This window comes from Protopterus annectens, chromosome 11.part0, assembly GCF_019279795.1.
Source record: "Protopterus annectens isolate FY-2018-M chromosome 11.part0, PAN1.0, whole genome shotgun sequence".
NCBI classification, from domain to species: Eukaryota; Metazoa; Chordata; order Ceratodontiformes; family Protopteridae; genus Protopterus; species Protopterus annectens.
The window spans coordinates 1048914577-1048931439 of NC_056745.1; the positions used below are offsets into that span (position 1 = coordinate 1048914577).

General features: G+C 39.2%; 1 protein-coding gene across 1 annotated transcript in view; it reads right to left on the reverse strand.

The window, feature by feature from the left end:
- The window catches only part of LOC122815018 (kinesin-like protein KIF21A), a 1294913-nt gene that overhangs the window by 430091 nt on the left and 847959 nt on the right, over positions 1-16863 (reverse strand). Inside the window, exon 23 of the mRNA XM_044087270.1 lies at positions 1115-1166. Within this exon, the coding sequence (XP_043943205.1) occupies positions 1115-1166 (52 nt within the window). The remainder of the gene's footprint in view (positions 1-1114; positions 1167-16863) is intronic.

Below are 16863 nucleotides of genomic sequence, written 5' to 3' on the forward strand. Positions count from 1 at the left end.
TTGAGGAACAGAAAAGCTCATTAACTTTCTTATCTCAATGACAAGATCCTCACCACTGTTAGGCCTCCAAATTGATACTGAGTGGGTTGAAGACACACATTCTCCTACAACACTAAATATCTGATCACATATAGGCCTGTGCATGTCATAAGCATAACATAAGCATTGGGGAGGACAGAGCCATATGCAACTGTCTGCACACTGGAAGTTAATGTACAATGGGAAGAGGCCTGCTGACATCACATTAAAGTCCATAATGGTGAAATCCTACACACACAACTCAAGCTTCTGCCAAAAATCAAACAATCATCACACAATTTGCCTTAAATTAGACTCTGCTACTGGCTAGTCTTAATAGTTTAACCTCAATCAGGGCTGACCAAGCCTTCTGGGGCTGGGAGAAAGTCCCAGGAAGAAAAGCCTCAACTCTGAGCACCTGAATCCATAAAACAGTGAGTGAAATGACCATTTTCAGATAACATCCTGAAGCAACCAATGCTTAAGCACAATAACCAGGGAGTGGGAAACAAAGATCCCTGACATGCACCTCTCTACAGGACGGAGCCCAGGGTATGTCTCATTATGATCACTGGCCCATTAACAAAGGATGACCAGAATGGGTTCATTTCTCATCTAAACTGGTGTTACTTCTATTCTTGAGGACCACGAGGCTGCAAAAAATATGTACTTTCCTCTAAGTGGTTTGGGACTCCATCAGTCCTCTATGTTTGTGCCAGCTTGTCATTAGTGCTGTAAAAGGTATCATGCTGCCTGATACCAGAGAAGCTACCTTGTATTAGCTAGTGTAGGATTTTGATGAATTTACATGCAGATACATAGGAAGAAATGAGACTCAAACTGTGCTAGCTGCAAAAAACTACAGGGAGTGTGGAGAATAAGTAAGCTTACGCAGTTAATGTGTAACATCACAGTATGCATCCACTTATGAGTACAGGAACTTCTTAAAAAATGATGCAGAAGTTTCACTGGTGGAGAAAATGAACACAACCACAGAGAATTCTAGATGGTATTGTATGCATTATAAAAAGCAGAACTCTTCCACACAGCTAACCTAAAAATATACACATGTATTACAACAATGCCAAAAGATTACCTTATTTTTGGATTTCACTTCACCGCACAACTTCATTAGATCAGCTGACAAACTAGAAAACAAACAAATTTTCAAAATATTACTGAAGATTAAGAACATGCTGTCACTATTCATTTTAAAAAGAGAATACTCAGCATTACTGGAGTCACATATTGTTACACTTTTAACACTCATTTCCTATTTGCTCAATTCGGTAACACTTGCAAGCTGATTTGGACATTTCCATCCCCTTAAAGTGAATACATGACTATTTGAGTACATATGCACATTTCTTGGCCAGTCTGTACCCTTCCTTAATGAAAGATTATACAGAAGAGTCCTTTCTCTCAAAATGTACTGAGAAAATGGGAACTTTTTGAAGTTTTACTGCACATACTGAGCACTTCTTATGTTTAGAAGTGACACGAGCACATCTCTTTGTCAGACAAGATGACCTATTTCTACTTTCATGTTCAAATTAAAAATAAAGCAAGAAGTTAATACAAATGTGCAGATGTTGACAAAAAAAAAGTCTTACTAATATCATAAAAGTAAGGGAAGGTGTAACCTAGATATTTTATTTCAGAGCACTTTTCACCTCTGTGCATCATCCTACAGCCTTCTTACCCAGTGCCCCATGTCAATGTTGGGTCTGCCAGCTTCTACATCCCTCCACCCCTGCCAGAGGAGATGGTCATGGAAGTTAAGAGCATCCTGCCTCCACTAGCAGTAGGAGTTTTTTTGCATTAGTCCTTCCATGTTACTCCCCTGCTCAACTGCAGACTTTGTGGTTACATCAAATGGGTGGCATGCAATGGGGACGTATAGCACAAATAAACTCCTTCACAGAAGCTCAGCCAGCCCCACCACCCCTCCTTCTCTCCTTGAGCGATGACCTCCCAACATGATGTCCCTAGTCTCCACCAAGGGTCACCATGAAGCATGCCTACATAACCACCCTCCCGGGGTAGCTGCTCCATAAGGCATCTATGTAGCTAATTGAATCCAGGTCAGCTATGCCATAGTCAGATCATTATCCCTCTATTCTGCCAGTGTGGTATGGTGTTACCTAGAAATCATGTAAAAAACAATTCACAAGAAGTACTCTGGGAGCAGCAATTCATTTGAAAATGCTTCAGTGAATTACTAAAATAAAAATAAAAAATAACAAATTTCTCTTTATTCAAGTATAGGTCAGCATCCCAGTAGGCAGTAGCAGTGAAATTAAGTTAAAAAATATTTTAACCATACAAAAACTCATAGTTTCTCTTCTTAGTACTGTTTAAGAGATATCATGAGTGTCTGGTCCTTTTCAGTCTAAAGATGAAGATGATTAAAGGCTCTTCACTGCAGCCTAATTTTCACTGTATTTGCTGCAATCTCACAGACATTTTCTGCATGTTCACAATATACTGAAGTACAGACATTTACATGAAATAGCATGGGCAACTGGAAGCAACTGTTGCATACACAGAAGACAGCTAGAAAATTAACCAGGCGTAAACACTAATAATACGGAGGCAAACAATTGGTGTGAAGCAGTAAAGCAAAGTGACTCATACTGAATCTCTAATGATGTACAGAAGAAGAATAAAATGTCATCATTTAATATTCAACATCATATAAAACAGGGCAAAATAATCCTCTAGTTAAAGCAGAAAGAGGCAGGGAAACACCTAAAATAAAAACTGTGACAGAAAATATTCTTCAACATCTGTATTAAGTCATTACATTTTAATCTGTAACATGAGTTTACATATTTATTCAACGAAAACTAACTATAACAGTTTCCATTGTCACTGTGATACAATGTGTATGTTGCATGTGTGTGTGTGTGTGTGTGTGTATATATATATATATATATATATATATATATACATACATATATATATATATATATATATATATATATACATATATATATATATATATATATATATATATATATATATATATACATACATACAGTGATAGGAGTAACTCATTACAAAAGTAATATGTTACTGTAACATATTACAACTTTGAGTAAGTAGTAATATAACACATTACTTTTTCAAAACAGTAATGAAGTAAGAGTAATATATTACTTTGCAAAATCACAAGTAGGGAGACCTGCTGGGGCAGATATTGAGTGACCAAAAAAAAGGGGGTCTTTGCTGCTGAGTGTTTCTGCCCCTTCCAGGTTTACTGTATGATACACTGCTCTTTGTAACACACAACCCTGCATTAGCTAGAACTGTGCAACCTAAAGGACACCTCCTTGCAGTACACCATTGCTTTTAGCATACTTAAAGCAAAATGCTGCACCTTTACAGATAGTATGTCAATCTTTAGCTCTCCAACATTACTGGGGACCTCTTATCACTATGAATATGCCTAAAATGAAAGTTCCATTGCATCTCCGAAAGAACTGACCTCCAAGGAGACACAATCCACAAGTAATAAAATACAGTTAACAATACCAATTGTCCATTTTCATATTTACCTCCATATCGTGAAAACAGCCCTACATGTCAACAATGATACATTCTTCCTAACTTCCTGAATGCCAGGCTAGAACTCCCAGTCTCCCGATTGTATCTAATATCCCCACCACCACATTCAAAGAAACAACCCAATCTATCTCTCAGTCTATTGGTCACAAGCACTATCAATCAAACATAATAGCTAGGAGGGGCTGGCTGAGACAGCACTACCAAGGCATGTTACAAGACTGGGTATAATTTGTCTCTTGTAAATTTTAGAGGTGGTGGTTGTTGATCTTTTGGCTTTTCCCGGTTAGGGGTCGCCACAGCGGAACTTCGGTCCGCTAATGATTGGCAGTAGATTTATAGGACTTTGTATGAATGGTTGCCAATTTTATTATCAGCGTACTACTTTAGGGCTTCTGATTTTGCCTTAGAATTGTAGACTGTCTTAAAATTGTTGATTGTAAAAGGTGGACAGCTGTACACAATGAAGCATAATGACCAACAGCTATTCGGCTAATTCATCTCTTCTTATTCTGTAATATTTTAAAGTCAGTAAAACTGTTATTTAAAATGTTTCCCTGTTATGAGACTTTTATCCCTTATTTTTTTGCTTTGAACCTGCCTCTAGCAGTAAAAGGTTGTTACACAACTATTTACACTTCTTGATGCTGCTAGCTTTTCAAATGTCCAAATTGAGACTTTTTTGTATGTGTGACCTTGCAGGACAAAAAATACCCACGACATCTTTACTCCATGGTGGCAGCATCTTCTCTTTTAAGAACAGTGTGCATTACGTGTGCCAACTCGGATGTTAACATGTTCCTCACATTCACGTGGAATTTAAAATAGCCATTCCATTTAAAGAGAAGGTAAGAATGTGAGGGTGTGTATATGTATATGTGTGTATGTATGTATGTATTTGTGTGTGTGTGTGTGTGTGTGTGTGTGTGTGTATATGTATATATATATATATATATATATATATATATATATATATATATAGAGAGAGAGAGTTTAAATTAGTGGTTCAATTAATTTCTGTATGAGAGAGAAAGTGCATGTGTATGTAATTTAAACTATCCTTTCTATTTGTATGAGAGAGAAAGTGCATGTATGTGTGTCACTATGTGAGTGAATAGGTGTGTGTGTGTGTGTGTGTGTGTGTGTGTGTGTGTGTGTGTGTGTGTGTGTGTGTGTGTGTGTGTGTGTGTGTGTGTGTGTGTCTCAACTGTCCAGATTTAGCCTCATAGCTTTGGTCGGATTGTCAAAAAATTTGTGGTTTTCCGGCAAATCATGGAGGACTGAAATCACTAAATAATGACATATATGAAATTCAGACTTCATATCCTTCATAAAATACATACTAATACAAATCCTGTTATTTTAGCAACTTACTAAGCTAAAAAAAGCAATATTTAAAATGTATCCCTATTTTGGGCCATTGTATCCCCATTATTTCAGACTTTGTCCAGATTTCTTGCACTAAGAGGATGAGAAGTATACATACCTCTCAAATGTCCAGATGTTTGCCTTATATTTTGTATTATTCCTTAACATTTGTGGTTCTCCGGAAAATCACTGAGGACTGAAATAATTAAATAATGTCAAACATTTGAGTTTCAATTTCTTTTAGAAAATGCAGGCCAAGACAAATGTTATTTTAGCAAATTTCTAAGTCTATAATAGTAACATTTAAAATCTGTCTCTATTTTGGGGCCATTTTGCACTTTATTCAGATTTCTTATGCTATGAGGATAAGAGATATGGAGCTATGGTATGTAATGCCCTAGTTGGAGAGGGGGGCAGATTAGTCAATTAACTTGATCAGGCTTGATGCTATTGGTTACAGGAGACAAGAGCCTGAACCCTGTACACGTACTACCAGACTGCTGAAGGAATTGAGCTTCAGTGGAGACTGGAGACAAGAGCCTGAATCCTCTACATCAACTTCCAGACTACTGACGTGACTAAGTTTGAATTTTAGTACATTTTCCCGGAATTATGAGTTTCAGTGCATTTTTAAGAGATTATGAGTTTCATTTCATTTCATGAAATTGGGAGTTTCAATGGAAGATAAGTTTACTGCTGCTCATACTAAGTCTGTTTTCAATGTGCATGTAACCGTTTTGTTTAGCAAATGGCAGTCACTGTTTGTGCTGTAGAATTTGAAAGCAGTGTTAGTAGCATAATTGTCTTCGGTGCAGAAAACTGTGGATTCTACTCCCACACCATGTAGATGAAGTGCTGATATTGCAGTGCCCTTTTGATTGCTGATTATTTGGTGCATTTTAAGGGGGATAGGGATTCTACACTCGAGTGTGTCCTTCTTTGTGTGAGATGCCTAGTAACTATGAACTTGTTGTCAGTTTGTCAGTCATTTCCTATTGCAGTATTACCAGCTTACCAATTTCTTTTAATGTAGCAGGGAATTAATTCTTCAAGGGCAGGAGGCACTGAATTTGTAGATGAAACATTGAAATGTAAAGTTGTTTTGCCAGTAGCAACCTCTTCATTAAATACAGATGTGTAATTTACTGTGGAATTATTTGGATGACTTTTACTTCTACAGAGATTGTGTTTACTGAGTGATACTGGTGGACTGTAATGTGACGTAATATAATGACTGATAAACTATACTTATGTAAAAGTAATTCAAGAGTAACCTGTTACTTTAGTTAGTAACTAGTAATATATTACTTTTTTAGAAAAGTAATAAGTAATAATAGTATATTACTTTCACTGAAAAGTAACTAGTAATAGTAACTTATTACTTTTATAAGTAACTAGCACAACACTATATATATATATATATATATATATATATATATATATATATATATATATATATATATATATATACATATATATATACACACACACACACACACACACAGTCTACTTCGACCCATCAAAAGCTCACTTGTGCGAATAGTGAGTGAATCCACTTCAGCGAAAATGCACTTTTGCGAAATTCATTTCACTGAAGCACAGTACAGTGAAGTAAGGGAATATACCCTTTTCCCCACTGCAGTGTGATCTCGGAGTTGATACAATTAAGTAACGAGGTGGGGTGGGGCGCAGGCAAGTTTGCCCACTGCAAAAATGTGTATAGTGTGTTTTATTTCTGTTTTTTTGTGGATCGGTGAAGTGACATTCGCTAAAGTGCATTTTTGCTGAAATGCAATTTCACTGAAGTGGATTCGCTCACTTGCGATTTGCACAAGTGAGCTTTTGATGGTTCAAAGTAGATCTATATATATATCCATCCATCCATCCTCAACCCCTTTTCCCATTTTGCACATGGGGTAGGGGTGTCACTTCAGCAGTGACAATCATCTTGAGCCAAGGTCTACACCACCGGGTGGCTAGCCCTGCCATGGTATTTCACTCATACCACTCACTCGTGCACATATACACACACACCTACGGCCAATTTAGTGTGTCCAGTCCACCTACTGCATGTCGTTGGAATGTGGGAGGAAACCAGAGTACCCACAGGAAGCCCACGTGACCGAAGGGAGGACATGCATACTCTGCATAGAAGGCACCCCAGCCAAGAATCAAACTGCAGAACCTCTTGCTTTGAGGAGACATATATATATATATATATATATATATATATATATATATATATATATATATATATATATACATATATACATACACACGTAAATATATATATATATATATATATATATATACACACACACACACACACACATACATACGTCTTAACTTTTTAACAATTTTCATTCACTACATTATTACAAGTTACTTAATTCCTGCCTTCCTTTAAACCTCATTCCTCTACCTAAACATTATTCCACATGTACTGTTCCCACAAATTTTTATGTCTATGAAATTTGCCTTTTTTTCCCCTTTTGTAAAGATTCCACCTCTAGTTATGTTGGCAGCTTTGCAGTATCAAGAGTGTACAGCTGCGTAAATAAACTTACCATAAGAGTAGATATTTGAATGATCACTGCTACAGTAGCCTTCGCTATATGAGTTTTATCCTGCCAAGGATACAACAGCCAACCAGCTTCCAGGGTTTCAGGGCAGCTTCCATGCCCCTACACTGTTAGCTCGAACAGAGTTGACTAAAAAGACAGGTTTGGGCTCCAAGCCCTTCAAAGCATTTAAACCAATAGGGACAGGGAGGCTGAGCCCTGAAAAGACAATGCTAGGAACAAGCAAACAATAGGTGTCCACACCTTGGCATAAAGAGCACACCGGAAAACAAGAGGGATGAAGGGAGTGAGTGGCTAGTGCAGCAATGATCCATTTGAACATCTACTGTTATGGTAACAGAAAAAAAAAAAAACTACGGAGATCCACCAGCATTAATAAGTATCAAATGGAACCATAAAAAACACACTGTCATATCTCCCAATAAAAGTATCCAAATACCTTTTAATAAAAATGCAACACAAAAGAAAAAAAGTACTTACGCAACTGTTCTACATTCACTGTACTGATCACTGCTGCAGTAGCCTTACCTATACAGTAGATTATCCTAGCTTACTACATTTGGGAGGTGGGAGAAAGGATCAGGAGCCCCTGGAGAATGGTCCTAGTAAAGCCTGCTCTAGACTTGGAGAAGAAATCAAGCTTGAAATGCCTTGTAAATGTACAGAGGACCAAGTTACTTCTAGAATACTTCTAGAATCTAATCCTTTCCAAAAAAGACATAGATGAAGGTAAAGCTCTCTCTCTGCCTGAAACAGTTTTGCCATGGTGAGTATAATAAAAAGGTTACTAGCTTTAGACAGCCAATTGGAAATAACCTATTTTCACACAGGTTGATCCTTCCTACCTTCACTAAAAATGAACACTTGATCAGCCACCTCTGGGAGAAAGTGAGGATTTCTTATAGGTTCATAGGTGTGTACTAGGCTAATTGCCTTGGGGCCTTTACAAGCCTAGCCCATCAAAGTGCCCTGGCATTGTACCACCTGGGATTGGGATTTCTTTACATGTAATATTTCTAACAGAGCTGGGTCAGACATGGCTTTGTAAGTCAAGCAGAGATCGCCTCTTAGTAGATGATATGAGACAGAAAATAGCTGGAGTTTTTTTGAGTCTGTCCATGTAGGACATGCGTTTAAGGCCTAGGATCCTCTTCGTGAGGTACTTTTGTGCCCTCTCCAACTGTTGCAGGTGTCTAGTGAGGTGCACATGCCAAATGGGGCATTATAATCTATAATTGGTCTAATGAGGGAAGAGTAGAGAGAAATGATGACCTCTTTCTTTCTGGATGCAAAACTCTTGGTAATGAGATGTGCCACATAGAAGGGACTTTCTGACCACAGTGGCAATGTGGTGGTCAGAGGAGAGGTTGCTGTCAACCTGTGCCACCAGATCTCTTATAACGCCTTCAGTGTTCAGTGGGCTACCATTGACGTGGTATTTAGTGGGAACAGAGTTTTCCCAAAGGGGATGACTACGCATTTCTTGCCATTAAGCTTAAGGCCATGGTTTCGACACCAGTTAGTGGTCTCAGTGAGACCTTTCCGTAGGATGTCTGCATCACCTGGGGAGCTAATAATGGCTCCCAGCTTGCAGTCATCTGTGAATTTGGTCAACCAGAGTTCCTCCATGTTGGCTTGCACTTCTGAGAAGTAGATGCCAAACAGGAGAGGACCCAGGACCGATCCCTGTGGGACTCCACTCGTGACTGGTCGGCAGTCTGACTTGGAGTCTGCTACTTTCACACTGTGGGTTCTATCTGTGAGCCAATTTGCAACTCACCTAACGATATAGGGGTTGATGCCTAGTTTGCTGAGTTTATCAGTACCTCCTGAGAGAGGAATGGTATCAAAGGCCTTGGCCAGATCGAGATAGGCTGTATGAACTGCTTTACGTTCTCCACTGCTCTAGAAACTGACACAAAGAAGTCAACCAGGTTGAGCAGGCATGACCTACCATTCACAAAACCAAATTGCATGGGATCTAGCGTTTGGAGATTCCCTGTATCCTTGTTAATTAGGTCCATGATGATGCGCTCCATAGCCTTACGTATCAGACTCGTCAGGCTAATGGGGTGATAATTTCCAGGGTCTATAGTTGCTCCTCCTTTATGGAGAGGCATGACTGTAGCAGTGCGCCATTCGGTAGGGACAAAGCCTGAGGTGAGGCTGTGAGTGAACACAGCACATAGATGTGGTGCCAGCTCACATTGTAATTCATGTAGAACACAGCTGGGGATATTGTCGGGTTCCATGAAAGCTGTATTCTTGGCCTTAGACAATGCAGCTTTAACCAGTGCTGCAGTAATGTTGGGTGCCTGTCAATCTTCTGGTATAGAGACTGGTCTTTTAAGGGGGGGAGAGACGGGTAAAGTTGGCAGTGAATCTGTTGGCCAGTATGCTGGCAATATCTATTGCCTCAGTATAGGAGGTACCATTGCGCAGTAACTCAGAGCAAATCTGGGTATTGCCATGGAAATCCTTGATATAACTAAAGAAGGTTGTGTGGTTGTTTTTAGTGTCTGCTACAATTCTGCCTTCATAGCTGGCTTTGGAGGTTTTGATGAGGTATCTTAACTTTTTGTTGAGGCTAATAAGGGAATTTTTCCAGTCTTGGGACTTCACCTTTTTCTGCAACAGTTTCTTCCTTATGTTGTAGAGTTTATTAATGGCAGGTGACCACCAGACTGGCTTCCTTTTTGGAGGAGAGCATCTTGGTTCTGTTGGGTATAGCTAGTTCTATGCATTTATGGACATGTTCATACAGTGCATTGGTGTATGATTTGCAAGTCATGCATCTATTTTCCATTGGCATGGGTGCCATGCAGTAAGCCACCTCTGTTTTTAGGAGACCAAAGTCAGCTTTGGAGAAGTTTTTCATGGTGGATACCTTTGTGGGGGGTGTGGGTGAGATGTAGATTTCCATGGTGATTAGTTTGTGGTCCGATCTAACCAGGGAGGAATTGACTGCTTCTTCTACTGGGGGTAAGAATGAGCTGGCCCAGGACATTGGAACTGATGAATTCCAGGAAACGTTGGGCCAGTGCATTGGTGCATGAGTAGTTTTCCCAGCTGATGGAGGGGTAGTTGAAGTCACCTAGTATGAGAGTGTTGGGTTGGATCTTAATAGTTTCCTGGGTGCTTAGGAATGTGGAGTGAGTCTTGGGACATGGTTGGGGACCTATAGCAGGCTACGACATGAATCGCCATCTTACCCAGTGTTAGTTGTACCTGGAGTATCTCAGATGCATTATACTGGGCTACTAGTCTGGAGGTGTGCATATCCTTTATGAATATGGAGACATCATCGCTTTTGGAGGTTCGGTCCATATTCTGGGGCCAAAAGGTGTGGAATGAGTTATAGCCTGGTAGTGCAGGGGTGCTTTCTGCTGCTTTAAACCAGGTCTCCATTACAGCACAAATGTCAATGTTCTCCATTTTGAGGAGTGCTTCGAGCGAGTGCATCTTGAGATTTAGACTTTTAGCATTGAGCAGCATGACCCTCAGATTGCATTTATTTACAGCTGTTATGGTAGTAATTTGGTGTTTGGAACACCGCCTAAAAAAGGCACTACAGGGGTGGCAAGAGCCTTAGCCAGTACCCAGAAACCCAGGTGTGACAGATGCAGGCCATCTCTGGCAAAGCAAAGAGGTCTGTCAATCATGTCACCCAAGCAGACAGATACTGGGTCCCCTTAGAATGACACCAGAAACTTAGCCAATTGTTGAAGTCCATAACTTTTTGTTTGTAATGTGGTATCATTCTGGGCATGGTAGGATGCTGCTCAGGGCTACGGTCATACCTGCCTGGGCCACATAATCCAAGAAATCCACCATGTCACTTTTCATGTAGTCCAGGGAGGTGCGTCTTAGGTCATTCACACCCACATGGACAATGACAGAGTGGTGTTATATGTTGGATTCTGGCACATGATAGACAGCTGACTGTTACTGTCTCCTTATTCAACCTAGTGAGTGGGATATCAGTGTTCCTCATTATAGAGCCACCTATGACTATTGCATTGGGCAAGCTGTTTTGCCTTAGGGGCTTAGGTTGAGGGGCACACTGTGTAGGTGAGCTATGTGTCTTGTGGTTTGTGCTGTGTTGTGGTGGTCAAGTACATTTCTGCCTTGGAAGTCTCTGCTATTTGGGTAGATTTCTGTTGAGAGCCTCTGCAAAGGTGGGTGTGTGGTTTGTGTTTTTATGTGAGGGCTGTGATGGTGGGTGTTCTGGAAGGTTATGTGTTCCATGTGGTGTGGTGCAGCTGTTGACTTTCTCCTCTTGACCAGCTATTCTGGTCTTGGCTGGAGAGTGCATGCCTTCCAATTTGGAGATATTTACGCATCTCTTACAAGTCTGAGTGTTGGGAGGTAAGAGGAGAGGGCTGTCTGTGTACATGACACAGTTGCTACACTGCCTCAGAATGCCCAAGTTCACCAGGTTAATAGGAGAAAGTACAGGAAACTGACCTTTAGACATGCCAGGAGGGATGGTCATCATTACTAAGTATTGAAGCTGTTTCCTTACAGGATATCTAGAGCAATTGCTACAAAAAGCCTGATGAAGTGCTGGCAAATAAGCTAATTAAAGTGCAAGAGAGAAGAGAAAGTTGAAAGGGATAGAAAATCTGCCCAAACGGCCAATAAAACTACAATTTCAGAGCTGGAAACCACACCACTTGTGGTAGATGCGCTACTTAGAGCTTACCATTCCCACTGATAAGCTGGAAAGCTTCCCTCTAACACAGAAGGGTCTGCGGAACTCAGAAACTTACAAAACAGTCCTGGATACTGCAAATCTGTATCTGGACTACTCTAGCAACAGGAAAGGTGGAAAACAAGCCCAGAAGTTTTTTTTTTTTTTTTGCTTTTTAGAAAAACAGTCAACTTAAAAGACTAGCACTTGTAGTATGAAAAACTACAGTTAGACAGCAACAAAATGCAGTAAAATGCAGTTAAACAGTAATGAAATATAGTTAATCAGTAGATTGCTTTGAAACAATAGCGCACAAATCACAACAGTAACAGACAGTGCTAATAGAGCAGCAATTCACTAGAATACTGTCATCAATTTAGTGAGGATACCAATAAGCAGTAATAAATATGGCAAACAGCAAAATGAAGTAGAAAAAGGAACAGTTTTATTTTTATATAGTAGAAAGTGAAGAGAGAAAAAATGAGATAATCTAAGGTTCAGAAGTTAAAGGGGTGGACCTTTGGTAAATTCTCACTAAAAACAGTAGAATGATCTGATGTAAAGTCACTGGGGGGAGTGTCAACTATTAACTTTACACCAGAGGCGGGCAACTCAAAGCCACCAACACATAAAACCACAACAACGACTGGGAGGGGAAAAACAGTTGTACAGATTACAGAGACAAGTGCAGAAGACAATTGAAAATAAACATCTTTTTCAAATAACACAGCAGAGCAGTAGGCCAGTCTCTCTGCAGCTTACAACAGCTTGAGAAAACAAGTATATCTGATTTAAAACACTGGCTATTAACGGCAGAGATACTCTGTCCTGATGAAAAAAAAAAAACAGATGTGGGGACTTGCACAATAAGGCATGCATCTCCAAGATGTAACAGCCACCAAAAATAGTTTTCCAAGAAAGATATTTTAAATCTTCTGTAGAGGCAAGCTTCAATGGAACTTTTGTTAAAGCCTGAAGCATGATAGTAATATCTTAATGGGGGAGCCAGATGCCTGACTGGTGATCTTAACAGGAAGGTCCCCTTCAGGAAAGCTTTTGAAATCTTTAGAGAAGCAGAAGTTGTCACATTTTGCCCTATGTGACCATTAGAAATGGCTGACAATTTTACCTTGATGGTTGAGAAGTTGGATCCTTTGTGAATAAGCTGTGCCAAGAAATCCAGAATAGATGGAAAAGGGGCTGAGAAAGTGTCTAGCCCTCTGAAGGAAGCTCATATGGTAAACGTTCTCCATTTACCAAGGTAAACTTTTCTGGCATTTGGTTTCTGTAAAAAAAAAATATCAATCACTGGATCAGAAAGCCTGACATCTATAGCCACCATTAAAATTGGAGAAAACCATGTAATTAATTTCAGGGAGTGTAGGTCCTGGTGAGTCGGACTGGATGGACAGGCGATTCATAACATCTGGCCAACGATCCAACAGCCAGGGAGATGTACTAGATGAGGGCAGCGGAAAGGAAACAAAATTTTCTGAGGCCAAAAGGGGGAAATGAGGATATCCCTAGCCCTGCACCTCTTGGTTTTCTGTAGAAATTTTGTTATGAGAGGACGGCAGGTAGCCATAAAGGAGACCAGGGAACCAAATGTGGACTAGAGAGCCCCTTGGTGCTTGATCCTGTGGAGAAATCATGACAAAGTTACTGTTGTCCTTGTTCAATTATAAAGTGAAAAGACAACATCAAGCCTGGCCCCAGTGACTGAAAATCTGTCTTGTCACTGTCTGATTGAGGGACACTCAAAAAAGAATACACCTGCTCAGCTTGTCTGCCAGCACACTGAAAGTCCCTGATATGTGAGTTGCCATAATAAACTGACCAGAAAACATCACCCATTGCTACACTCTCATGACTTCACAGCAGAGTGGGTATGAACATAGTCCCTAAGGGACTGCATTTTTTTAAATGTCCAAATGGGATTACTGACAATGACTCTTTCTTTTCAGAAGCTCACTGAGTTTTTCAATAATGCTGGACTCGAACTTTTAAAATTACGTATTAAAAACAATATGAGCCACGTAATGGAGGTAAAAAAAAAAATATATATATATATATATATATATATATATATATATATATATATATATATATATATATATATATATATAGTTAAGGTGGATGCCCAGATCAATGTTATGCTTAAAAATATACCGGACATGCAATGTGAATACAAAATTATTTTTTCCACTGTTGAGAGGTTTGGAAAGACTACAGTTCTCTGAAAGAAAAAAAACTGAAGAGAAACAGGAAGGCTTATTATACTAAAACTGCTTATTCCTTTCTCAATACCACTTTTAAGAAAAACAAGGCATATTTGCTCTCCAGGAGTAGCTCCACCTTTAAAAATAAGACTGTTGCATATGGTTCCATCTTCTAGTGGGCCAGAGAATTTCAACGGCTACAGTTCCGCCCCTGCTGGTGGTGACATCCCTGACACTCCTTCAGAGGCGATTCCTTCATAGGAACAGGAAGTAAAACTGCAAAAATTAAATGGCAACGTTATGGGGGATTTTTTTTTTTTTAGCTACTCCTGTACTCTCCTGGGCACAATTCTTCCATGGATAATAATTTTTTGGATGTCAGGCCCAAGAAGTCGCACTGGAGGAGAGGAGGAGGACAGACGCAGAATCGGAGTGGGAGAACTCAAAGCTACAAGAAAATGGGTTTATTAATGGAGTCAGTTATTATACTAAGATATTTAATCTCTCTGACTTTGCATTAAGCCCTGTTCATGCTAACGTTTTAGAACTAGTTCTTAACTTTGCACCTGCCTACAGGGTGAATTTAAGAAAGACACTTTAGTCTTCAGGTGGTGGGAAGCCCACACTTGGACTTCCAGTTGTTTAAGTGGTAAGATTATTTATTATAAAAGATTTGTGGATGACTTGTTTTTTTATAGTGAATGGAACTCATCTGGAATGTTTATCACTGGCTGAGTATCAATCTGATTTTTTTGAAGTTCACCTTGGGGGAGACTGGCTCTAAAGTGAAATTTTTAGATGCCACTACAAATTGGAATTATTATGAGAATATATTTGATAGTTGTATTTTTAGGAAAAAATACCGTCTCAAATGGATATGTGCATTATAAGAGTAATCATCCATACTTTATTAAAAAGAACAGGCCAAGAGGACAGTTCATTAGAGCCTCTAGAATGACTACCAATAATATGAAGTTTAAAGAAGAAGTAAGGTTTATTACATCTTTATTTGCACAGAGGGATTACAACAAAAATGTTTTATTAAAAACAGCAGAAGAAGTTTCTTGTAAAAGAAAGACATTATATTAGCCGATTTTAGTTGATTCCTTTGCCAAAGGTGAAAGTAATGGTATTAGGAAGGAGAAAAACAGTTGCTTACTCTTTAGACATGTCAGTTGATTGCTATCCTATTTGTGAAATTATTAACACTAACTGGAAGATATTATAAGGGAAAAGTGATCTGTTTAAGACCACAGGTAGCTCCCCTACAGTTGTTTATAGAAAACCAAAAATGTTTTTCTTAGGGAATAAATCCTTACAAAGTAATTGTTTAAGATTTGGTTTGTTCTTGTAGCAAAATCTAGGACCATCACCTATGATTCTCCATATGTTCACATCTGCTGTTAACATTTGCCAGTTCTTGCTTATCACATTACAAATTGAACCAATATTACTGCTATAAGTCAATGTGCATCTCATATTGGGATATGATTCATCTTTGTTTACTCCCATTCTGGGGTCCCCTATGTAAGTACGGTTTTGCCCTTGATACTCTAACTGTGAGGCTTGACATGCTATCATATTAATTTCACCATCTCTATAGCCTCTTCCTGACAGCTCTTTCTTTGATTCAAGTACATCTCTTTCATAGACTTCATCTTTAGTATTTAGTCTGGATTGCCATAGGAATTTGTTCTTGATGACCTGTGGAAATATATGCCTGGAATGCATACTAGTTCGATGCAAAGAATTGTTCCTTCAGCATTCCTTCCTGTAGGTATAGGTCTCTATCTTTCCATCAGTGTCCTTCAATATAGTTACATCTAGGAAATCAATCCTAGATCCGGATGTTAGGATGTCAAAATCCAAAAAGTCAGTGGTGTTTCTTAGGTAGTCTATGAACATACTGAGTTGCACTATATCACTGCCCCAAATGAAAAAAAAAAGTCATCAACAAATCTCCTACAGTACAGTAAATGTCTCCTCCATTGATTGGTGTCTTTAAATATAAAATCCATCTCCCATTGTGCCATGACAAGATATGGAATATGAATTGGCACAGGAGGTCACCATCGCCACTCCCCATTTCTGTACATAATGTTGATCTTCATACATCAAAACGTTGTTTTCTAGGATAATTTCCAGTAGGGAAGCTATCTGATGTATATCACTGTTACTATATTCACTACTGTCACTTAATATCCATCAAATTGATTCAATTTCATACTGGTTTGGTATGACTGTAAAGAGGGTCCGCACGTCCATGGTCACCAATAGCTCCATTCCTTGTAGCCCACTGGTTTGGCAGAAATTTCATAGTCCCACAAGAAAGTCCTCACTATCTTTTAATATGGTGTCATACTTGTTCAGGGCTCTCTTCAATCTGTGTTCCACATAAATGGAGGAGGGTTTAGTA